This window comes from Hippocampus zosterae, chromosome 3, assembly GCF_025434085.1.
Source record: "Hippocampus zosterae strain Florida chromosome 3, ASM2543408v3, whole genome shotgun sequence".
Taxonomy (NCBI): domain Eukaryota; kingdom Metazoa; phylum Chordata; class Actinopteri; order Syngnathiformes; family Syngnathidae; genus Hippocampus; species Hippocampus zosterae.
This window is the reverse complement of record NC_067453.1, coordinates 8,603,839-8,629,867: the sequence shown is the minus strand read 5'-3', so window position 1 is coordinate 8,629,867 and position 26,029 is coordinate 8,603,839. Positions and strand designations below refer to the sequence as shown.

Genomic DNA, 26,029 nt, shown 5'->3' with positions numbered 1-26,029 from the left:
TCTGATGGCCGGCTGTTTACCACAGTTCCTGTTTTTTTTCCATAAGTGGGTATCCGCTTGAACCATAGTTTGATGATGTCCAAAAGTTTTAGGGATGGCTTTTGACCCTTTCTGGACTGACTGATTCCTATTACTTTATTTCTCACCTGTTCTTGAATTTCTTTGGATCATGGCATTTGGTTGCAGTTTCTTGAGATCTTTATGCCAACTTCATTTTGCCGGACAGTTTTTAAAAAAAAATGTATTCATGATTAAAAAGGTCTGGAAGTAATCAGACCTGTGTTGGGTGTGGTCAGTAAATATTAACTCAGCTTTCTGAAAATATGTGAAATTACATTTTCACCCAGGACCAAGTAAATGTAAATAAGAATTTGAGAAGGAGGCAAATACTTTTTCATAGTACATACCTGTAATGTACGTATAGGCCAGAGATGAACAAACAAAACCTTATCAGTTGTTTTAATGTTGCGTGTGTTTAAGAGTGTCTGGTTTCGGTTGGCGGGATAATCTGAGCAGAATTAGGGCTGAGGTTGGAACAGATGCCACAGGGCTTGCATGCCTGGTGTCACGTGATGTAAGCACTGAGGGAATATTCTTCCTCATCAGGGAATTATCGTTTACATGTACTGCAAACACATTAGTCACTGTACACTGTCATGTCAAACGCCTCTGAAGTCATTCAAGTTTGAATTGAATCAAAGCTTTCTCGCACTACTACTGGCTGTCTTCTCTATGTGAAACCTCAGTCACCTTACAAGGTGACTGAATTTGATCAAATATCTGGTGTAATTTTCTTCAGCTTTTCGGGGCTTTCTTTGCATTTATATTCCAACAAAAACACCAGTATCATCAAGAGGCATTAAAAGAACTGAAGAGAAGAGGAACAAAGACACGTACCTCTCAGGTTAGTTATTATATTGACAAAACAAAATGGACACGATAGTTTTAGCTGACTCGATAAATCATTCACGTGTGTTTGTTTAAAGTGTCTGGGTCAAAATGACCCCAACATCATATTTGTATGCAAAATGTGCACAGACATCCCACTACACATCAGAGTGTCCAGATTTTACACACCAGTTCATGGCCCTAGATGAGGAAAAGTCACTAAATTTCATGAAGAAAAAGAAAGCATATCCACTGCTTTGGTCACCACAAAAACTGAAACGGGTCAAATTGACCCTTAACATAATATAAGGGTTTTAAATACAATCAGCAATATTCACTTGCGCTGCTTCACTGTCTCCTCTGTTTCTCTCTCACACACACACACACACACACACACACACACACACGCACGCACGTTTATTAAAAACGGGGATTATTTTGCGGTGTTACTTTTTCCACACAGCCAGAGTGACACTGTTTATTTGAGCACTCAGCGCAACAGGTGGATAAATGATCCCAATTTTGATGTAGCTTAATGGGCCACCGTGACTCCAATCACTTGGCGCAATGCTGTTGCGAACAAACGGATCGGTTTCACCTTTGTGTCACAAACCATCCATACCCTTACGATTTAAAAACACCCAAATCAACGTGGCACAGGGAATAAAAGTGGTATTTCGTGGTGAGGTATGGCGTATCACGATACGTGGTCACATATCATCAGTGTTGTATATTAATTACCGTGTGCGTGGGAAATGGGTGAGGGGAATGAGGTTTGAAACTATGGCTGCAAATGTTGCTTTTATAAGCTTAATCTTTCTTCTTTTTCCATTTCACATGTTAATTAAAAAATAACTTTATTAGTGAGCAAATCTTGACTAGATATCTAGCTTTGTGAGGTGATTCCTTTAGGAACAGTTCGAAAACAGCAATCGTTTCACATGGCCTTCAATCCATCCATCCATCCATTCCTCCGTGCCATACATCCATGGCAGTGATTTTCAACCTTAATTGAGCCAAGCCACATATTTGAAATTCAGCAAATATCACGTTATTTTGAACAATGCTCAGGGTATTCGAATGGTCACAAACCAATGGGCTCACTTCTGATTCAGCGACAGTGTGAGTGGGAATCGTTGGATAAGCTCCAGCTCCCTTTGACCTTGAAATTGGCGAAGGAGTCGAGAACATGGAAGCACAGATGATTGGTTGGATAAAACATCCATCCATACATCCATCCATTTTCCAATCCGCTTATCCTCACAAGGGTCGCGGGGGGTGCTGGAGCCTCACCCAACGGTCTCCGGGCAGTAGGGAGGGGACACCCTGATCCGGTTGCCAGCCAATCACAGGGCACACAGACACGAACAACCATCCACGCACACACTCACACCCAGGGACAATTTTGAGAGTTCAATCAGCCTGCCATGCATGCTTTTGGAATGTGGGAGGAAGCCGGAGAACCCAGAGAAACCCCACGCAGGCCGGGGAGAACATGCCACACAGCCAGAGTGAAACCGGGAGAACACAACCACACAAGGGAGGCCAGAGCTGGAATTGACTTGAAATGCGTTTGCACTGTGAGGTCGATGTGCTAACCACTGGACCACCTGGATAAAACATTGCATGCACAATTGATTATGGTTAATTCTCCTCGTGGGACAAATAATTGGGGGGCTGTGGAGGGGGGGGGGGGGCTGAAGAGCTGTGTTGAAGCTTGGAGAGGCTACTGTTCATGTACCTGTACTGTATTTCATGATATTTACATCTGTGTTTACGTTCTTGACATATCAGTGCAGCTCCTTTATGGACCAAACGTGAAATAAAGCCGGTGTTACGGTTTTATTTTTGTAGCACTGAGCTTGCACACTTGTCACTACACTTTGGGGTTCATTAAAATTTGTGTGGCGTCCTCCTACTTTGAAAGTGACTTTTCCACTTCATTGCAGTCATTGTGGTATTGATGGGTCCAGCATGGTCGTGACTAGCACATCATAAAATCCCAAATTGATGCGGGGAGACATTAATGTGTGGCCATGGCCCTGGCCCTGCACGCACCCCTGGCACACTGTGAGACAGACCCTCTGTCCATCCTCAAGAGCTCAACCAGCCACAAAACGTCGGCTTAGAGAACACAGCACCAAGGAAAAGGCACAATACGCGGCACCTCCAAACGTCAGTTTGCATCTCTGCAACCCTTCTATGTTCATTTGGAAGCATGCATGAGAATATTTTCTAAAGTACTCACCCGCAGCTGGTTTCCAAAAGACTGTCTCCAACCTGAAGAGAGGCCATACCAAAATCTGCTATCCTGATGTTATTCTTTTCATCTAGCAACAGGTTCTCTGGCTTCAGATCCCTGTGGCTGAAACAAGACAGACGGAAGCATGCCGAAGTTAATGAGACATGAACACAATTCACAGGCAAGTAAAGGTGAAGGGACGAAGGCGGTTGAACAAACACCAGAGGGTCACGTCCATTCTTGCAACTCAGCACCCTCACCCTGTAGCGCACAGACCCCTGCTTGCTGCATCACCTGCTCCTTTCATTTAACTCATGTACAAACCAGAGGCTCTCACCTCAAGGCCGGAGTGCTACACGGTGTGACAGCCCCCTACTGTGCCCTTTTCTTCTCCCATTTCCCTTCCCACTCCTCCATGAATCCCATTCCTTTCATCTCGCAGACAGCCATCAGCAAACTGGCCGAGTAAAGCACACCAAGGGGAGCCTGCCACAGAGGTGAAGTTCATTAGCTGCCATTTATTATCACTAAACACCGCAAGGGGGTCCTATTACCTTCACTGAAAGAGACCACCGAAAAAAAAAGACAAAAAAAAATATTATCCGGCTTGTGTTATTCCACTGCTGCGTTAAATTGGACAGCTGTTTAAAGAGTAAAATTATTACAGGAATTACTGTACATTATAAAGGAACCCGGCCTTATTAGCAAAGGTAAATGCTGAAAACCAGCTGTAACATTAACATTTGTATCTAATCCGTCATTTGGACCTACAAATGAAGGATTTTAATTTGAAGAATTAAATGTTCAGGATTGAGCCAGCCTCTAGGGCTGTTCACATGGCACACATTTGCTCCGGTGCTGCACAGATGTATTTTGTTGCGATACACCGAAGCAAATTTTGTAGAGTGCTCACACGTACAAAGCCCCTGAGAGTGTTAACCCCGGTGCAGCTCCGATGCAGCCCCACTTGCGTTAACACAGCAGTTTCTGCAGATGTGCAAAACGATAGAAAACAAAGAGCTGTTGTGTTGGTTCTTTTTAAAACAAATACACAACTCCTGTACAGGGACCTCCTTCTTGGTCTCCGTGCCTTCTGCTCAAGAGGCGTTCAATGACTGCCCCCGAAAACGTAAATCAACGATGACTTCAATGACACTCCAAACAGACACGCCAAACAGAAAATCAAGCGTGGAAATCACAAAATACATTCTATGGGGGTGAGGGGGGATGTGAACACACAACAGAGGAACAAACTACACAATCAACTCCAAGACAGTCCAGTCTCCTACAAAAGGAAATATGACGGAAGTACAACAGAGCACGAAAGCAACGCATTCTAGCCATGTGTAATCAACCCTTCTCATGTGTAGCGAGGCTACTCTCCCTGCAAAGGAGCATTTGCTCTGGAGCAAATTTTTAAACCACCTCCTTGAGCAGAGTTAAATTTGCTTCAGTTTAAGCTGTTTTCAGGGGCTACACTGGAGCAAATGTTGCCGTATGAACACCCCTAATGAGTAGCAAATGTTCACGAAGAGGTTTTAGTCACCACTAGGTTGTACAGACCTTGAGGATAACACATACTGACTTAAAAGCAAACGCACTCGGGTTTTTTAACTTATGTTGTTGTGTACGCCAGGGTTGTTCCGTATATAAAACTTCTACAACATTCACAGTATGTTATTTAAAATATTGCAAAAATTACACTGTCAGGGAGTGGCTCAAACTATCCTCAAAATTAGGATAATTCGACCGTGTTTTTTTTCCTCCCCCTCTCCCTCCCTTGTGGTTTCTTCCAACTTTCGGGGTTGAGTGAACGGTGGCGTGTCTGGCTGCCGCTGCTCAACCCATACTGTGTTCAATTGTTTTTGTCTGATTGTAAAGTGTCCTTGGGTGTCTTGAAGGCGCTTATAAATAAAATGTATTATTATTATTATCATTGATGTATTCCGTCATTCATTGCCTCGCACCAGAACTCTGCACGTTGTTTTGCATGAGTAACAATGTTGGCTCGGGCTTGCGTGGGTTTTCTCTGGGTGCTCCGGTTTCCTCCCACATTCCAAAAACATGCGTGGCAGGCTGATTGAACACTAAATTGTCCCTAGGTGTGAGTGTGAGTGCGAATGGTTGTTCGTTTCTGTGTGCCCTGCGATTGGCTGGCAACCGATTCAGGGTGTCCCCCGCCTACTGCCCGAAGACAGTTGGGATAGGCTCCAGCACCCCCCGCGACCCTAGTGAGGATCAAGCGGCTCGGAAGATGAATGAATGAATGAATGGAATAGAAAGGTGGCCGAAAAAATGTTTTCAATAAAAAGGCTGTTGTTCTGAAGCAGCGTTCACACATATATTGCTCAGTATTGATTTACCTTTTTCACTATAATGTCAGAAATATTGTGTTATTATTTTGAGGCTATATCGCCCACCCCTAGCGTACACCATCTTTCACTGAACTGTATCTCAGTCAATATTTTTAGATGTTGTTGTCTTTCTATCTTCTCATTTGAAACCACGCAATCGTTCTAAACACTAAACAGGGCATGACAAGACTACACGGTTTACTAGTTGCAAAATGTCATGGAGATGAACCAAGGAGGAGGAGACTGTTGGTTGACTCCAGAAAAATGCATTCTGTCAATATGTATGTTGAGGGGTTGCTGTATAAACGGAAGTTGGCAGTGGCTTCCGTGCTGCACTCATCAGGTCTAGTTAACTCGCAGACTACCTGCACATGGTTTGGGAATGGCAACCCACCCCAGCCCTCCGCTGGTTGATGCACAGCCCCCCTCAGCCCCCTCCAACCTTGACACTTTTGGCAATGAGACAGAAATGTACAGAAATTCATCAGAATGTCACCAAGTATACTTTCACCACTTGAAACAAATGATGTCGGAAGGAGAACATCTGTACACATTTGCCTTTGGACATTGCAACATCACAGCAGACATTTAACCTCATATGGCATCAGATGCTGTGCAGCTTGTTCCCTATCTTGAGGGATTAGCTGTCAGGTGGTTTTGCATCACACTGGCACGCTTTAGCCGCTTTCATACTGCATTCAGTGTAAATTGGCTCAGTGTGCAATTTAGTCGCTTGTCCCTTTCCAACATAAAAGGGGAGTCAAGTGAAAAATGTTCTGTAAAATAATAGCTTGCGAACATCACATGACAAAATGCAGAAAACGGGTGAGCCGTAATAGGTCGTGACCTTAGCCCTTTGGCATTGTGATGTCATTTTCCTTCGACAGCAAGTGGAAGCAGTCCCAGCAGTTGGAGCAGTCCGAGATTAATACTCTTTTGATGTGTCTATATGATATCAATCTGGATCTTGCTATCTTAAAAATAGGCTAGAATAGAAAGGAAACTAATGTTGTGTACTACAGTATGATGACAATTATGTCATATTACCATTGGGGTAGAACTGTATCTTGACCGGCGAAAGAAAATGTGAATAAAATAAATAAATAAAACAGGGTTGTCAAACTGTGGCCTGCAGGTCACTTACAGCCTGCTCGATAATTTCAAACACCACAGTGTGTCCTGTAACCTTTGTTGCATCAATTGGCCATTTTCCCTCATATGGGCTATTTGTATGAGCAAAGTAAAATAAACAATTGAATAGAGTTAAACTGTATTTTTAAATCATTTGTATTTCTTTGTGTAACGGTAACCGGTTAATTCGTTAATTATAAATAACAGAATTAAAATTACAATGACAAGAAAACACATTTAGATTTAATATGTACTTTGTATTAATTTCATCAAATAACTGGTTAGGTAATTTATTCATTCATTCATTCATCTTCCGAACCACTTCATCCTGACTAGGGTCACGGAGGGTGTATCTACCCCGGTCAAGGATGACGCCTCGTACTGATGTCCAAAACGTTTATTCATGGAACACCGTGAAAACTAAAACACATTTCAAACAACAATCAAAATTATAATATCTTGAACAGGACATTAAATAAATAACACAAAATGACATACCGTGTGCACCTTGGTAAACCGAAAGTAGATCAAATAACGATAAATCACGTAGATCACACGGTATCGTAGTTCTGACTCTCTCTCTCTCTCTCTCTCTCTGTCTCCCGTTGTCTTCTCGATCTTTCTCTCATTCCTCGCGATACACTTGACCCGGAAGTGATTTTTAACAAACATTCCGAATAACATATTCAGAGGATTTAAGGAAAAACAAATATGAAAGTTCACATAGAAATATGAAATACTTTAGCTAAACAACAAGGCTAAAATAATTTTTTGTTGTTGTCATGGCAACCAACAACTCAGTCTTGGCGCCAGTTACACTCCCACCAAATTACTGTTGGAGTAACATTTGTAAATGAAAAAATACTTTACACCCTTGAAAATAATCAACAGTAATTTCACCCTTGTTCTGATGTGTCCTTAAACGAGACAAATTTAATGTCATTCAAACAAACAATGGAATTTACATATTCCAAAAAAATGACCTATTCTATATTGAATATTTGACACCTTAACTTACAGCATCTGATGCTTTCTCCCCAACTTTCGTTCTCCTATCTGTACGGTTACCTTTCACACCAGTCCGTCATCATCTTGATTTGCTTCAATAACCTTAGCATGTTTCCATTCGTTGCGAGGGACATCATCCTCTTTGATGGTCACAACATCACCAACTACCATGTTGCGCCTTGGTGTAAGCCATCGTTGCCTCAGGGTAAGGTTTGCAAGGTATTCCTTCTTCCACCTGTGCCAGAATTGTTCGGAAAGATATTGAATCCTTCTCCACCGTTTTTTGGCGTAGAGATCTTCCTGGATAAACTTGCCAGGTGGGGGAAGTGGTAAAGAAGACTTCATTGTAATCAAATGATTTGGCGTGAGAGGTTCCAAACTTGCGGGATCACTGATGTTGTCAACAGTTAAGGGCCGGTTGTTTACAATGGACATAGCTTCATAAAAGAAAGTCCTTAGGGAAGAGTCATTTCACCTTCCAGCGCTTTGGGCCAAGACCGTGCTCAGTACACTTCTCACCGTCCTGATTTGACGTTCCCATACCCCGCCAGTGTGACTAGAGTGTGGCATGTTCATCTGAAAATCACATTGTTTGTCTGCAAGGTAGGAGGCTAATCTTTCTTGATTTAATTCTTTTAGCGCCTTTGCCACCTCATTTCTTGCTCCCACAAAATTAGTGTTTTGATCAGATCTTATATGTCTAACGGCTCCACGGATAGCTACAAAGCATCTCAAGGCATTGATGAAGGCATCGGTTGTCATATCTTCAAGAATTTCAATAAGCACTGCCCTGGAGCACAGACACGTGAAGAGCAGGCCATACCGTTTTTGCTCCTTCCTTCCCCGTTTGGTGTGGAAGGGGCCGAAGCAGTCCATACCACAGTAAGCGAATGGTGGTGTTGCATCAACCCGGTCACTGGGTAAGTCTGCCATCCGCTGTTCCTCTGGTGGTGCGCGAATTCTTCTACATTGTACACACCGTCTGATGTGTTGAGCTACAGCTTTACTCCCACCAACAATCCAAAATCCATTACTCCGTAACTCATTGAGAGTTTGTCCTCTGCCTTGATGTTGTATTTTGTTGCGATGTTGACTAATAATGAGGTTTGTGAGAGCACCGTCTTTAGGGAGTATTACTGGGTGTTTTAATTCAAGCGACACAGCTGCTTTTCTGAGTCTTCCTCCTACTCTCAATATGGCGTCTTGAAGGCACGGGTCAAGCTGATAAAGTTGATGGTTACAAGGCAGTTTTCCTGATTTCTCGCTAAGCATGCTCATCTCCTTTTGGAAGACATCCTTTTGTGTCAGTTTAACAAGGGTCAGTGTAGCTTGCCTTTTTTCTTCTACGTTTACAGGTTTTGTGGTTTTGATTCTCTTGGCTAGCCGTTGGATGCGAGCAATGACGTTAAATGCTGTTGCCCGTTTTGAAATCCGTGACAGAAGCTCTTGAATGTCAAATTGCCTTACAGCTTCTGTCTTTAACACTTGTACAATCCTCACCTCCGGATCTCCCACCAGTAGCTCAGGTGTCACCTCGTTTATGGCTATATCTCTCTCCCATAAAAACCTTGGACCGGTGAGCCAATTTGAGTTGATGAGACCTGTCACGTTCAGGCCTCTGGAGGCATGGTCTGCAGGGTTGTGTACTTTCTCTGCATCACCATCTTTAATGATGCCCTCCATAAACTTCAGATAGTCACCTTTGAACTTGTGATCTCTGTCCAACTTCCTTTTCAGTTGTTTCAGTCGTGCCAAAGCCAGGACCTTATTGTTTGGGAGGTGAGGTCGTGCTTTGAAAGGAAGTGGCATTTCGAGGTGACCGTGTTCATTTAGTTGGAAGCCTCCTTTTAATATTTGCAGAAAGAGAATGTCATCTTGAGATATGCTTTTTTCACCTGCTTTTGTGTCTGCAAAATCAGACTCAAGGGCTTTAATGATGGCTGATGGTGTTACAGGTGGTAACTCTTTGACAGATACTCGAAGACAAAGTCCAGTCACATCGCCTGCATTTACGCATTGTGCTACTCCTCCCACAATACTCCAGCCAAGATCGGTTTTGACAGCGTAAGGCTCGTAGTCACCTCCAGTAATGACCTCTCTTGGAATCAAGGCTCGGGAGCAGTCATAGCCAATCAATAATCCAACGCCACAATCCATTGGTGGGGGTATCTCTTGAGTTATGTTAACAAGATGTTTCCATGAAGTGGCTGTTTTGCAGGTAGGAATATGTGTCCGGTCAAGAGGAATGAAGTCTCTTGTGTAGGCCGGAGGTAGGTCAATTGAAATATTTGAGGAAAATCCTCTTACTTTAAGTCCACAAACTCTTTCGCTTTTTATCACTGAGTCCTTTCCCATCATCGTGGAGAGTTTCAGTTTAACTGGGTCCATGTCTACCTTAAGCTTTGCGCACAATTCTTGATCAACAAACGTGTGGCTACTTTGTGTGTCCAACAGCGCATAAGCTAGGGTCTCTGTCTCAGGTGCGTTAGGTGCTGAGATCCAGACGGGCACAATCATTGATGTACTCACAACATCACTTCCCTTGACACAACAAGATAGTGAGGATGTGATTTCTTCAGTGGTGTTCTGTGCTGAGGCTGTCTCCGTTGGAGAACGATCTTCATGTAATGCGGTTGGATGACGCTTTAGGCATACTCCACACATGGCTCTATTTCTACATGCCTTAGAATTGTGACCCTTTCTCAGGCATGCAAAACATAGCTTATTTTCATAGATGTATTTTCTCTTTTCCTCTGAAGACATTTTCATAAGCTTCTTACATTTATGTATAGAGTGTTCTTCTCCACAGCATAAACATATGCCTGGATTTTCGGCATCTCGTAAATCGTTTTCATTGGGGTCTTGATCGGCTGTAGAGGTTTGCGGATCTTGGATCCTCACCTTTGTAGCAAATGTGTTTGCTTTTGATTGCCTACCTCCCTTTACTGTCATCTCAGTAGATTGTCTTAATGCGTATAGAGACGACACCGGATTACAAGCGATGCGTGCCTCTTTAGATATAAATGTTGCAAAGTTATGGAAACTTGGATAGTCTTTACCTTCATCTAGCTGCTCTGTGACATGACGGTTCCACCTGGATGTCACCCAATCGGGTAGTTTCACCAGCATTTTCTGGTTCTCCTCACAGTCGTTCAAAACTTGCAGACCCTTTATGTAAGGCATAGCGTTGCTACAAGTTTGTAGGAAATCGCTGAATTCTCTCAATTTGAAATATTCCTTCCCACCAATCTTTGGCCATCCGTTGAGTTTTTCTCTGAAAGCCCTCTGCACAATGAAGGAATTACCATATCTGGTGTTGAGTCGATCCCATGCTTGCTGATAGGCTTCTTCATCTCTTCTATAAAAACTGCCTTCAAGAGAAGATTTAGCCTCCCCTGCTATGTACTTTTGTAAATAAAACAACCTATCTGCAGGGTTTGAGCATCGCCTCTCTATCAGAGCTTTGAAGCTTGTACTCCACTCTATAAAGTTCAGAGGATCACCTGAGAATACTGTAGGCTCTGGGTTTGGAAGGCGACTGAGTGCTAATGATTCCTGTAATATCTGAACCAAGGTTGTCTCATTTTGTACAGTTTGCTGTTCGTGACGTGGGGCATGGTGAGAAGAAGGACATGCAACATTCTCTTTGGTGTGTACGGGACTGCTCGTACCATTCCTTTCCTTAATTTCCTCTTCTTCATATACACCTAACTGTGCCTTAATTACTTCCATGTCTCTCTGATTTTCAAGTTTTTTCCACTGCTGACGTTGAGCTTCAATAGCCTCTTCCATGTTAATCTCAGCTTCCTTCGCAGCCAGAAGAGCAGCCATTTCGGCCCGCTTAACTGAAATGCTTGGTGATTCGGACGGGTGCCCGGAAGGCTTGGCACTGGGTGCTGTAACAATGGAGGCGGTGGAACCATATATGGACCTGGCATATTCGTTATCTAGCAGCATGTGTAATTTTGCGTTTTCTGCCACAGCATCAAAATCTTCTTCATATTCTGTTAGACGGATTCTCATTACTTGCAGTAAGTCTGCTGTTGCCGCTACACATGAATCAACTTTTCGCCGTAATTCTTGACTTGGTGTTGTCCGGCTTCGGACACTGTCGTATATTTCTTTCATCTCACCCTCTAGCTTCTCAACTTCATCCATCATGTCGTACATGTCTTGCTCAGGGCACCATTGTTTTAACTTTCTTCGGGTTTCTCTAACATGACTTTTCCATTTCTCATAAGTTACATTCAACTTGCCTTCCTTTTGAATGAACTCTTTCTCCTTTAGTTCCTGCATTTTAGGTGTCAAATGTCTTAAACGAGAGGATTTTCTTATTTTTGCCTCAGCCTCCCTTTCCACATTTTCATGCTCTTGCATCTCATCACATCGACTGTCACTATATTGAGACATTTTGGAGCTTTCAAACTTCAGAACCTGAGTTTTACAGAGCAATAATAACAATGATGCGCTTGTCAAACATTCAACAGATATTTTCACACATTCAAGAACTCACATTCATTAGTTCTCATTTATGATAATCTTCGCCTATGTTCTATCCATCTACTTTGTGAGCTACTGGAAGCTGTATAGGCCTTTGCCAACTCTGGTTAATGTCCACCGAAACCTTTAGCTGCTACAGGATGAGAAGCACCGTCGCGCGTTGAAATCTTGCCTTACTGCCGGTTGAGGAGCGACGATGCATGCTGAGGCCTGTAGCTTGCTGCGGGTTGAGTGCGACGACGATCGAAGTAGCTCGTGGATAGCTGCGTGGCACGCGGGTCGAGTGCGACGACGCTCGATGTAGCTCGTAGCTTGCTACGTGATGTGCGCCGAAGCCGATAGCTTAGCTTGCCGTGGGGGAAGCACCTGCGCGCCGAAGCCTCCAGAAGGATGGATGAGGACACGTTTTCACTGTATCTACCCCGGTCAAGGATGACGCCTCGTACTGATGTCCAAAACGTTTATTCATGGAACACCGTGAAAACTAAAACACATTTCAAACAACAATCAAAATTATAATATCTTGAACAGGACATTAAATAAATAACACAAAATGACATACCGTGTGCACCTTGGTAAACCGAAAGTAGATCAAATAACGATAAATCACGTAGATCACACGGTATCGTAGTTCTGACTCTCTCTCTCTCTCTCTCTCTCTGTCTCCCGTTGTCTTCTCGATCTTTCTCTCATTCCTCGCGATACACTTGACCCGGAAGTGATTTTTAACAAACATTCCGAATAACATATTCAGAGGATTTAAGGAAAAACAAATATGAAAGTTCACATAGAAATATGAAATACTTTAGCTAAACAACAAGGCTAAAATAATTTTTTGTTGTTGTCATGGCAACCAACAACTCAGTCTTGGCGCCAGTTACAGAGGGTGCTGGAGCCTATCCCAGCAGTCTTCGGGCAGTAGGCGGGGGACACCCTGAATCGGTTGCCAGCCAATCACAGGACACACAGAGACGAACAACCATCCACGCTCACAGCCACACCTAGGGACAATTCAGAGTGTTCAATTAGCCTGCCACGCATGTTTTCTTGGAATGTGGGAGGAAACCGGAGCACCCGGAGAAAACCTACGCAGGCCCGGCGAGAACATGCAAACTCCACACAGGGAGGCCGGAGCTGGAATTGAACCCGGTACGTGAGGTAATTTAATTAAAATTAATTAATAATCATTATGATAAAACCTTGTCCATCTGTCTGTTTCAAAAATCAAATCCTCGAGCACTACAAGCATGATTTAATTCATTTTTTCTGCAAAACTTCCAATGGTTTGAGTTTTGGTTAATAGATTTCTGTTTGTTTGTTTGTTTTCTCATCTCTTAAGAGTATTTATTATAAAACCTCCTTGCTTGGTGGCTTAAGTTTATCCATTAAGAGCCTACGGTGACACCAGTGTAACAAACACTCCCCAGTTTCTTTGTTTTAAAACTTTAAGTCTGACTTTAAAATAGCTTTGACGGCTGTATTGCCCAAAAGGGTGGCCAAAGTTCTTTGGTGTTTAACAATACATCAAATAGCTCATGAATTTGTAAGTACTCTCTGACCATCCGTTCAAGATACAAACAAGCACACTAAATTGTGATCTGGAGGACCCGTAAACATTGTTTTATTCAGTGTGTCATCACAGCTCAAACATACGCGAAACTGAAATAGCCTCAAGAGGTGCATCCAAACAAGTAACATGACACAAATGAAATCATTTACTGACAGTGTCAGAGAACAAAGTACATCACAAGGGATGTAGAATTATTGGTTGGTGGGTATCTGTAATGTGATAATGTGACAAAGTGTCTCCCTAATGAGATATTAAAGTGTCACAACAGCACCTTCCTCCTGTAATCTCAACTATACAGCAAGCCTTGCACAAAAATGCTTTTTTAGCTTGATGTAAAAATGCTTACTCTGTGGCCTACCAGAAATATGTAAGCTGGTAGCCTACTCGAAAAGACTGAATGAATGAAATATGATGGTAAGAAACTAAACACAGCACAGGAAAAAAAAAGAAAACATCAACATTATTCATGTTTGATGGTGGTTGAATTCAATAACAGCTCTGCGGTGAGTTGTACCAGTTGTATGTGTTGTATATCTGCATGCCGTCTCAGCAAGGTTAACATCACAGTGGATCTGTCATAATTCTTGCAATCTAACACTCATTGCCTGTGATCACACGCATGCACACACCATTTGGTACTGGCCTCATCCTCATGGAGATCATTCAACTAAACAGTTCTGCCATACTTATGATTTTTCCGCACTATAAGGTGCTTTGGAGTATAAGCCCTATTTTAAAACAGTTTTAGATATAGCACGCACTGCATTATAAGGTGCATAAAATAGAACCTTCCATAGTGGCTGAGGTTGTGCAATGCATTCACGAAATACAATACAGTACAATACAGCTATCTAGATAGATAGATAGATAGATAGATAGATAGATAGATAGATAGATAGATAGATAGATAGATAGATAGATAGATAGATAGATAGATAGATAGATAGATAGATAGATAGATAGATAGATAGATAGATAGATAGATAGATAGATAGATAGATAGATAGATAGATAGATAGATAGATAGATAGATAGATAGATAGATAGATAGATAGATAGATAGATAGATAGATAGATAGATAGATAGATACTCTCTCTCTCTCTCTCTCTGTAAATATACTATAGTCTATCTATCTATCAGAGAGAGAGAGAGAGAGAGAGCTTTCACAACCGCTGCAGCAGTATCAATGTTCTTTACGGAACATTTAAAAGACCAAAAATGTCCATGAAATCAGAATATTGATCCATATATTATCTATATATATATTGCGCGTCGTCCCGCACGCGGTCTGTCCTTCCGTCTGTCCCTTTTCAAAACGTACCTACTTCACCGCGCCGCTGCGCGCCGCCACTGCGCCGCTCAGGCAGTGGCTCACTACGAACGCGCGGGCATCTTAGCGAAAAAATGTTGTCTACCCACAAGCATTGCAATAAAATTGTTAGTTATTTAGTAGAGCTAAACATCTCTTTATTTTCGCGATAAGCAATGAAGATGAACAAAAAGTTGAACCAAGCAACAACACTTTTGTGGGCCGAAGGCCCACCTTACCAGCCTTCCGCAGGAACTAGCTGATGAGCCATCCCGGAGGGCGGCGAACCAGCTAGTATTATATAAGGCGCATCAGATGGTAAGGTTTACTTGCAGCTTTTGAGAAAATTGAATGTTTTAAGGTGCACAATATGGCATGTAAAATATGCTATATTATAATTTCCAAAATGTTTGTTCCTCATCCAAAAGCAAGTCATATTATGTATTTGACAAATTTTGCAATTATAGTTGCCTTTTTTTAATCAAATAAAGTTGAAGTTGTATTCTGAGCTGCATGCATCATCAGTAATACAGTATCACTTGAAGCTAACACTAAAAGCTGAACCCATGCTGTTCGATTACCATACACGAGTGTAGCTTTTAACATCATTATGACTTGAAACGCACCCTTTCAGCCTACAGCACATCTTTCTGTCATCCTTCTGAATTTATCTTTAATTTCCTTCTCAAAGAGTTTAGGTTTCTTTTGACCCAATTAGAAACAAGCTCTCCAAAAAGGCTGTGGGCTCCACTTCAATCAGTTGCTGAGCACCAGCTCGGAATTTCGTTTGTTGCAACAGTGCAGGTATACAGGAAGATTTGTCGTATTATTACCTAGTCAAATATCAAGAGCATTAAATACAGTGAGAAATGTATTGAAATATGAATGAACACATAAATAATTACAGTAAAGCTCCACGAATAAAAAAAAAGACAGTGGCTGAATACACGTTAAAGAAAGACATTACAAGACGACACCGAAAATTGGGACCAAAAAGACACGCGGTATCACTAGTGCATTTCAATACGACTTTCCCGACTACACACTTAAATGATGATTGTTCCTCTTCGCGCGCAGGGTATCAAAAGTGAAATAGAATATGTACACGTTTGCAAATGCCAGACAGAGAAATCATGATACTAATTACCAAGAGAACGGTAGTCACTCTATGTCATATATGGCATGGAACAGTCCCTGATGTTGGCATGGACTCAATGATCCAGACCACAATAGACATTGTGAGATATTACAGAGGTTTCTTAATTGAGGGTCGCAGGACTTTTTCTCTAATTGGTTTGGGGGTTCAGAGTCATGAAAATGCATAACACGGTCGAGGAAAACTCTGCATGACCAACATGTGACAGTGTGGGAAGACAAAGTGACTGAGGAGCATCGAAAATGTGTGCTGTGAATCTCTTGACCTTGGAGTGATTGTCAGAGGCTCTTCACAGCAGTGACACTGACCAAAAAAATAAAAAAACAATACAAGCCTTTCTGCTCATATTGGAACACAAACGTTGTGTTCTGGGGTTGTGATAGGAAGTAAGACAAAGTAACTGTAGGAGCCAGATTGTATAAAACTGCTCTTGCTCAGCAAGAAAAAAAAAACAAATCAAATGCACAACACACACACACACACACATTTCACGTTTACAAATTACACACACAAGTGTCTGCGTGTGCGTGTGTGTGTGTGTGTGTGTGTGTGTGTGTGGTGTGTGTGTGTGCGTGTGTGTGTATGCGTGTGTGTGTGTGTGTGTGTGTGTGTGTGTGTGTGTGTGTGTGTGTGTGTGTGTGTGTGTGTGTGTGTGTGTGTGTGTGTGTGTGTGTGTGTGTGTGTGTGTATATTGAGGTACCACTGTGTGAGTGTGTGCAGGGGCACGGTGGCCATTGGGAATTTCGGGGAAATCTGCAAAATTTCCCTGGGAACAGCCTGCGTATTTCCGCAACGGTCTTGGGCATCATGGACCCACCTGTGGACGATTATGGTTTGGCACGTGACTGCCGTACCTCGTCGCCGACTACGTTTTGGCGTATGAGAGCGAACCTGTCGACAACTTATGAATACATGCCAGACCACTGTGTTGGTGGAACTTCTGGCTGCTCCAGCAGGGAGCAGAAAAAAAAGAAAAGAAAGGTTTCCACCTACACAATACTATAAACACTGTACATATCATCCATAGCCTCAAATGTTTTTACTTGTTAATCAGAAATCTATATGGCCACTCTGATAATTGTGAGTGGAAGAACATGTTTGTAGGCGGAACTTGCAACAGCTTGCTCCCGTGCAGTTTTTTTTTTAATTATACTTTTTAAATACAGTAATAGGAAATAGTAATTCTCAATCCCAGATGTGAACTGCCATTTAGCAGCTCTTAATAAATCAAGCATTGTGGAGTACATTCCTGAAAATGGACTTAAATTCACTCAATTCTTCTTTGGTCCAAATTGCACAGTTGATTCATATATGGCAAGAGATATTTGGAAATATGACGTGGGCGGCCAACAGAAGCAGGAAGCCAAAGCAGGTGTGCAGATGCGGGCTCGGCAGCATGTGTTTAGCCCCACTACCACCCACCCCCTCGCATGGTGAGTCACATAGGAATGGCAGCAGTTCTAATGGTCTGCGTGCGTCTCCTGTGCAGTCAAGAAGAAATTGAAGAAATGATTGCGGAAATGCTTTTTTTATTGAGGGGTTGCTGGGATCTCATTAGCCGAGCGAGATGAGGAGGACTCCTTGCGCCTGCCTGTGCGTTTGCCTCTAATTGAGGATTGAAGGGGGAATGAGGGAGAATCCGCCTCAAGATGACTTACAAGGCATCTTTTTCCAAGAGTGTTATCGGGCGGATTTGAGTAGCCAGTGAAAAAAAGACGACGGCAAATAAATCTGCTGGTGAATCTCACCACAAAAGCTTCGTGATAATCTGCCTGTGTGCATGCACTAGATGTCAGGTACTTTATCCTAATTGGATTAATCCGTACTACCCCCACTAATTAGTCATTTGGACTTTCTTTGCCCAAGGCAAGACAGATCAGTCGTACTAAAGCTTTAAATCTTAATTCCATTCTTAACTATTCATGATGCGAGACTAAATCTACCCTACCTGCACAATAACATAAGTAACATCCGATCTAAAGCCTTTTGCAGAGGTTTTTGCTGTCTAGAACTGCTCCGGCATAACTTTAATTATTAAACAGCAGCAGCCAGAACGTAATTGCTTTCACGATAAATGAAGTATGCAAAGCATATCAAACAAGTCACCTGCACGGAATCAAATAGAAATTCAACCCGTGATATTCACTTGAAAAACAATGCAATTACAATGTTTCCTTTGAACTGCCCTAGCGGCAAATAAAAAAAATATACAAATCTATCTCGTGGTCATTTAGCGCACAGCATCTGCGTCCCCAGTCGGTGCGGCTCTACTTCTCTCGGCAGGAGGCACACTGATGGAAGGATGTGCGTGACACAGCACACTACAACACTCATGTTGGCATGATCCATGTATGTAGTACATGCATGTCAGCCTACCGCGATAAAACAGTACATTGAAAGTATCATGATTAACGAAAATATTGTGTTTTGTGTTTTCATGCCAATCATACACTGATGATATTTGAGCTCATAGAATTAAGTACATCATTTTTAAGAACAATTTTCTTTCAATTCTCAGGTTGAAAATTTGCACTGAAATGTAGGGAGAATAACTATCTTCGATGAAAACATTTCAAAATTACTCAGGCTCTCTTAAAAATAACAGTGCACTTGAAGAAATATCAGTGCAACACATACAACCACATAGTGTGTGTATGTATACATTGCTGTGTATACTTTCGTGTAGGGTTGGGTGGTGTAAAGAGATGAGAGATTTTTATTAATCTGGGCCATATCGCAATAAATTATGACACAGTCAATGTATGTATTTCTTTCTAAAATGGCAGACAGCAAGAAGAGTGCCGAACGCACTTTAGCACAAGGAGATGGTTCAAAAAGCCAGTGCAACATCAACAGTTTTTGTGATAATAATGCGTCATGAAGTTTCATTTAGCTTTCGGTTCAGGCAGAGTCCCTCTTACTTGCTGTTTTGTGAGTGTGCTTTCACAAATGTATGAGAAATGTAATTCTTTTCATGTATCGCCACCAGTTGGTATGCCCACGTGATAGATGGCCAAACTTTGGATTATTCAAAGTGGTAATGGACCCTGTCCCATCAGGCTGGCTGATTTGAAGTGTGAATAAATGATAAATGCTTTTTACAATACATCTTTGGTAGTGATCATGACCCCTTTGACAAAATAACCCAACCACATCACATGTGGTGGTTAAAACTTTGAATTCAGAAAATGTTTATATTTTTGTTGTGTGTATATAATTACTCTTGCCAACTCGGAGCAAATAAGTTTGCTTTCATTTTCCCTCCTTTCATTAATTAATACAACCAGAAAAACATCACAACACTGGCGATAGTCAGTGGGGCCCACTGGCAACTCTGATTACTTTCAGCACACAAACGTCCAAAATATACCATGCAAGTGTAACGAGCAAGTACAACTCACTTGCTCCTGGCCCAAAACAAACACAAATTACACACACACACACACACACACACACACACACACACACACACACACACACACACACACACACACACACACACACACACACACACACACACACACACACACTCATTAGCAAAGACTTACCATATGGAATGACTGTGGCAAAAATCCAGCGCAGACATGATCTGTCTGAAGAACTTTCTGGCCTCTTTAGGCGTTAGTCTGCCTTTCTTCACTAAATAGTCAAAGAGTTCTCCACCGGACACATGTTCTAGTACAAGGTACCTAAAAAGAATGACAAGATGTGGGAATCAGAGCAAGTGCAAACATTTTTTTAAAGGAAAAAAACATTTAGAAGCTGTGAGCAAAGACAAACAGTGCCCTTTTTTATTTATGAAAGTCCAAGAAACAAGCGATGAGCTCATCATCCCACTGGCTCTATGAGATGAATGAATGTCTGAGCGATTGTCATGAAATGTAAATGTCCAAAATCCATAATGTTCTATCTCAAAGGTCACTTCCACTGTTTGTTTTGATGTTTGTTTGTTTTTTTGAATCATCAAACTATCCCCAGTGCACTTAAATGTGAAGTGTTCTGACAAACTGACTTCCTGTGGGAGGTATCAGAAGAATGACACAGTAGCAGTAGACGTCAAGGATGTTATAATATGACAGCCTGGTTCAGTTAATCACATGAAAGCGACTTAAGGGAAATCCTTGGCGTGGTTATTGTTAACAGTAGAGCTTAGCGGAATATGAATTCTTTTTTTGAAGAGCGCACAGGGCGTATTTGGTTGGATCGTGTTTTCAGCCACTACTCAGGTGGAGCACGAGAGGTTGGTGGCAGTCTGTCATCATGACTGCGCGGCCACGCTCCAGTGCTCCAAGGGGACAAGAGGAGATGAATCTCTGCTGAGGCCCGCATGAAATAGGCCACGGGCCGATAGCCAGTTGTGCCCCGTCCTGCTCTCAACTGCCCTCCTCTCATTTATTCTCTGCTCAACCTCCTTTTATCTTCACTACCTGACAAACGGAATGTCAGACAGCAGGTGAAATACACGCCCTCTGCTGATTCCCCATAAACTATATGGAAAAGGTAATGGGACACCTACAGGAGGAAAAAAAATAGCTTCCGCTCTTCTGGGCAATACTGTACGAGATGTTGAGAGTGTGTCTGGGGGAACCGTCCATGAATCAACAACGTTTGTGAGGTTAAAGGAAATACAAAGGATTCAAGAAGAGAATTAATGCGAGGCAAAAGATATACGGTATGAATGGGAGACGGGTTAACGAAGTAAATCTCAGCAGTGTTTTTCGTTCTTTCCAAGTTTTACTTCAACAGATCTCTTTTTCTACTTGTATGGCGGTTAAGAATGTTACAATGACATTTGAAAACTATAACGCCACCATTAATAAAGTTCTGAGAACTATTTGACTCTGAAAAATATGATTTCTCTTCACAGTAGAAAATTGGGCGGCCCGGTAGTCCAATGGTTAGCACGTCGGCTTCACAGTGCAGAGGTACCGGGTTCAAATCCAGCTCCGGCCTCCCTGTGTGGAGTTTGCATGTTCTCCCCGGGCCTGCGTGGGTTTTCTCCGGGTGCTCCGGTTTCCTCCCACATTCCAAAAACATGCGTGGCAGGCTGATTGAACACTCTAAATTGTCCCTAGGTGTGAGTGTGAGCGTGGATGGTTGTTCGTCTCTGTGTGCCCTGCGATTGGCTGGCAACCGATTCAGGGTGTCCCCCGCTTACTGCCCGAAGACAGCTGGGATAGGCTCCAGCACCCCCTGCGACCCTAGTGAGGATCAAGCGGCTCGGAAGATGAATGTAGAAAATTGGAAATGGATCAATAGTGTCATATTCGACCATCGATCTTCCAGCCTTGCACTGTATACTTTCAATGAATGTGCATCATTGCTCAAAAGTGTTATTGATTAGCATTCAAATGACACAACTACATACAAAATAGTCAGTACCTCTATATTTATTTATTTTTTATTATGAAGCACAACATTTCCAAATTTACACGCAAATAATGTGATCCAGAAGAAAACGACGCTTAAGTCTGTTGCCCAGGGACCTTTGTGATCGTAAAAAGACAGCAAGTGTCTTACGCCTATTCAGAACTGACAGTTCAGATTAAAATGAAGACTTTTCAGCCAGTGTATTGTAAATCTCATTTATCCATCTGCATTATGCTGTCTTTGGCTGAGCACAGTTACGGCCACTATTCGTTTTAGAGATTTTGCGTGTATTAACATCATGAACCCAATGAAGCATTCCTTCATAGAATATTGATGCCACGGCGTATCCATTCAACTTCCATTTGCTTTTCGCCTATCAACACGCAGGACACCACTTGCTGTGGATTTATGCCAACAGCTTCATAAATCGTTCGCTGTTGGACATCTGGTACCATTACATTGTTTATCTTTCACCTCATAGCTTTGACTGAAAACGCCTTAAGTGCAAACTGACAGTGTTCGTCTGAGCACTTTAGCCAGCGGGTCATGCTACTCGTGACCAACTGTCGACGATAAATGGTTCAAAATGTGACTCGAAATAATCCACTTACATTGCAAATCTACATATTCCGTTTATACTTCTCTTTTTCAAATCTGAAAGCGTGTCGTGCAGCGTGCCTCATCCCATTTGATCTATAAAACTCGAGATGAGGGCTAATTGAATTTAGTTGACAAATTGTCCTCTGTGGATCAAGAGGCTGCTGCATATGACCGATGGGCTTGTCATTCACCAGAGGCAAAGTGAGCAAATAGCTTCATGAATGTGTCTGCATGCATGCCAATGTGTAATACAGCCGACACTCTCAGTGGTTAATGTATCCGACTGCAAATGGTTCTGCGGTTGATGAGTGTGTCACGTTGTTTACATTAGAGATACTTTCTCTCCCTACTAGTATTTCCTCAAGCATGAGCAACTAAATTAAATGCCCAATGCCAATACTAATGGAGCGTCAGCCTCTCCAAGGCTGACAGTGTTGTCCTCAAATCATACGAAGCCAATAAAAACTACTACTTTGGGCCTAAAAAAAACATATATGAGATTTGTGGGGAAACACACCCTCCAGTTATCAACAAAAAACCATGTGCATGCAGTTTTACAAAATGGATTGGTGAGAAGTGCAATTTGTATCCTGTACATCCAAAAATGATACTTACAAGTACTTTTTATTTTCATAGACGTCGTGTAGCTTTAAAACATGCGGGTGTTCTATGAGCTTCAGAATGGCTATTTCCCGCTCCACCTGGATGAAAGAAAATGGAAATAGGAGTAAAGGGGCAGGTAGGAGAAAAGGGAGGTAGAGAAAAAGGAGTTTGATTAGTGGTCCGTCAATTAACTATATCAAAGATAATAACAGCACTCACACAGAATGGCTTGGATAATGTTTATCTCATCTTGTTTGCGCTGCCTCATGTTACTAGGCAGAATTAATGGAGGGAAAATTCTTCATACGGCACAGCCAATGAAAGAAGTGGCAGTCATGTCCACTAGGCTGCTACAATGATAAACTAAGTGTTGGCGGACAACATAAATGAATTCATACATGTTACATTCATAAGAACAGTATGATGTTATGTCAGTGCAATTCACTGTATTTCTCCAGATTTCTAATTTGTATCTTGACTTCTCGAAATGCTGCTACACAGAGGCATGGCAAGGGAGCTTTATTTCATCCATCGCAGCTTTATTTCATCCATCCATCTGCATCAGTTTATCCTCCCGAGGGTCGCGGGCATGCTGGAGCCTACCCCAGGTGGGGTACTGGTTGCCAGCCAATGGCAGGGCTGCTTTATTTCTTATTAGTATTTACTTCATGCACAAGGTAACTCAATGTTACCTTGTTACCTCAAAATAAAGGCACAACAGTTAAAAGCATCCATCCATCCATTTCCCGATCCACTCTATCCTCACAAGTGTCACAGGGGGTGTTGGAGCTCAAATGTCTTCAGGCAGTAGTTGGGGGACACCCTGTACCGGTTGCAAGCCAAACACAGGGCACACGGGGACAAACAACCATCCATGCTCTCACTCACACCTAGGGACAATTTAGAGTGTTACATTAACCTGGCATGCTATGCATGTTTTTGGAATGGAATGGAAACCGGAGAGAACGCACGCGGGCACGGGGTCAACATGCACAGTTAAAATCATTTAATAACAAAATTATTAATTATAATATGAATTAACAACTTTCAAAAACAAAGTACATAAACAAAAAGTACCTGACTAAAATTACAGTAAGAAGGAACTGTGCAAGAAAAAGATTTTAATATATTTTTAAATGTTTGAAAAAATGCCAATCATAGGCAATGGGGTGAGGGGGGGGGGGATAATAGTTTTTAATTTATTTAAAAGCACACCTTCCTTCAGAGATGTTGGAAAGGAGAGCAAAAAAGGACCACTCTATTCCACCCAGTCAAGCACACTTCGGCTTTTACATGTTTTCTCATTCCTGAGTTGGGGATAAAATTTTTGTTTGGAAATTAAACAAAAAGTACATTAACCTGTCGAGAGTCTATCTACTAAACATACTGCTCACAGCTAGCAGTAGCAAGAAGGTGTCAAAATGTCCACTTGCATCAAATTCTCTCAGTGGATGGTTGCCTTGTCTATGATGGTAAGTGCACAAAAACAGTAAAACGTCCACTGCGAGCTGACAGCTGACTCCACACGTTTCTTTCTTCACTTGAAGAAATGCTGAGAGGCTTCTACAGTGTTTCGGGAGACCAGTGAGCACTGGCTTTCACTGAAATCAAGAGGATGTTTGGAATTGTATCTCGAGAAGCTGGAGTCAGCATGAACAGCTGTCACTGAATGTCGGCACAACGCCTACTTGGGTCAAATTTTACTGGCTCGCTAGGTTTACAGCAATGAGCGCTCCCTTCTCCTTTTTTCCTTCCTCCATCATTTATGTGTGGATTTGACAAATGAAGGAGATGGGAAAACTCCTCTGCCATGACTCGATCGGGTCAATGTCACTTTCCTTTCGTGTCATGGAACGCAAGTTGTTTTTAATAGCCCGCATGTTGAGTTTGTCCTGATTAGATGCCCACTTGTTGAACGGAAAGCACCATTTACATCTTCAAACTGGTCATACAGCTTCTCTTCAGTGGGAGAAACTGTTTGGTTAATCAGGGCTAATCTTGACTAATGAGCATTATGAGCAGCAGTGCATCATGCCACTCTCACCTGGCGGTGCTCTTTGTGGATAAGAACGGGCTGACAGCACCTCTCTCGCCGGCAGCCGGGATCCCCGCAGAGGGACTAATGCTACACGGGTTTCAAGGCGAGATGAGCTGTCGAAATGCTACAAAGCCTGCAGCAGGCTTGTTAAGCTACGTCTAGCCACCTACTTTCCATTAATTGAAATACAAAGCATGAGGCTTAAGTTAATGTGGAGACTTAACTGTAAAACTGCATGATTATTGCAAGATTAAGCTGTTAATTAACTCACGGAGGCGAGTTGTTTGGGGCACCACATGCACTTCCTAGTTTATGGGAGAAATGACCTGCAAAGCACCGTCAGACTCACCGCGAATCAAGTTAAGGGTTCTGTTAGTACAAAGACATGCATGCAGGTATTCAGGTAGTTGGATACAAGCACCTTCTTAATTGTATCATACATGTTACTATTGCACTTCCTGAGACTCAATAATTATCTTAACTAATAACCAAGCAACTTCTCGAGAGGAAGAATAGGGAGCACATCCATACACTGAAGTCAGATCGCATAAATGTAATAACCAAAGGGTTTTTTGGCGGCAAGATCATCATTTGACTCGTTAAGTGTTTGGTTACTGTTCTTGGCTGGGCAACATTAGGTGAACATGTCGAAACAGGGGCTTGTCATGATAGGTTGAATGGCAGCACTTCGATCCACAGGGAATCCATCAGCTACATGTCCTGCCACATTAAAAGGATCAATAGGGTCTAGCACGCATGAGGATTGCTGCCTTAACTATAACCACGGCGACAGATGCTGTTGTTGTGAACAGGAAAGACAGACCTTCTGAATAAATCGGAAGAATTGTACAATTGATGTTCAAATTAGGCAGACCACACAAATTTTCCTGTACATGGCCACTCTTTGCAACCTAAAAAGTTACCCGATAGTCTTAAAAATCATCCAGGGTTATATTACCCAAGTCAGCACATATTCTGACGTGTATTTGTCTTTGGGTCCTGCCGTCTTCTACAGGATTCTCTGTCATCACTGGCATACATCTCACTCACTGTTAACACAATCGCTGGCTAGTCTTTGTGTCAACGTGCATTGATCCCATAGGCTGTGGTAACTATTTTCTGCAAGATATTGTACTGAATGGGGTAACAGTAGAAAAACATAACTCGTGTTTATAACAATTACAACAGACAGGACTTCTGATGAATTGATTCTTTCACAATCTTCATACAGTCATTTGTTAGTCAACACCATTCACTAT

The 26,029-nt window shown here is 42.3% G+C and overlaps 1 protein-coding gene across 3 annotated transcripts in view; it reads right to left on the bottom strand.

The window, feature by feature from the left end:
• The window catches only part of brsk2a (BR serine/threonine kinase 2a), a 196,639-nt gene that overhangs the window by 47,483 nt on the left and 123,127 nt on the right, over nucleotides 1–26,029 (bottom strand). For all 3 annotated transcript variants that reach the window (XM_052060055.1, XM_052060056.1, XM_052060057.1), the window contains exons 3-5: nucleotides 22,745–22,830; nucleotides 19,708–19,848; nucleotides 3,137–3,253 (exon numbers count right to left, since the gene is read on the bottom strand). In XM_052060055.1, the coding sequence (XP_051916015.1) occupies nucleotides 3,137–3,253; nucleotides 19,708–19,848; nucleotides 22,745–22,830 (344 nt within the window). The remainder of the gene's footprint in view (nucleotides 1–3,136; nucleotides 3,254–19,707; nucleotides 19,849–22,744; nucleotides 22,831–26,029) is intronic.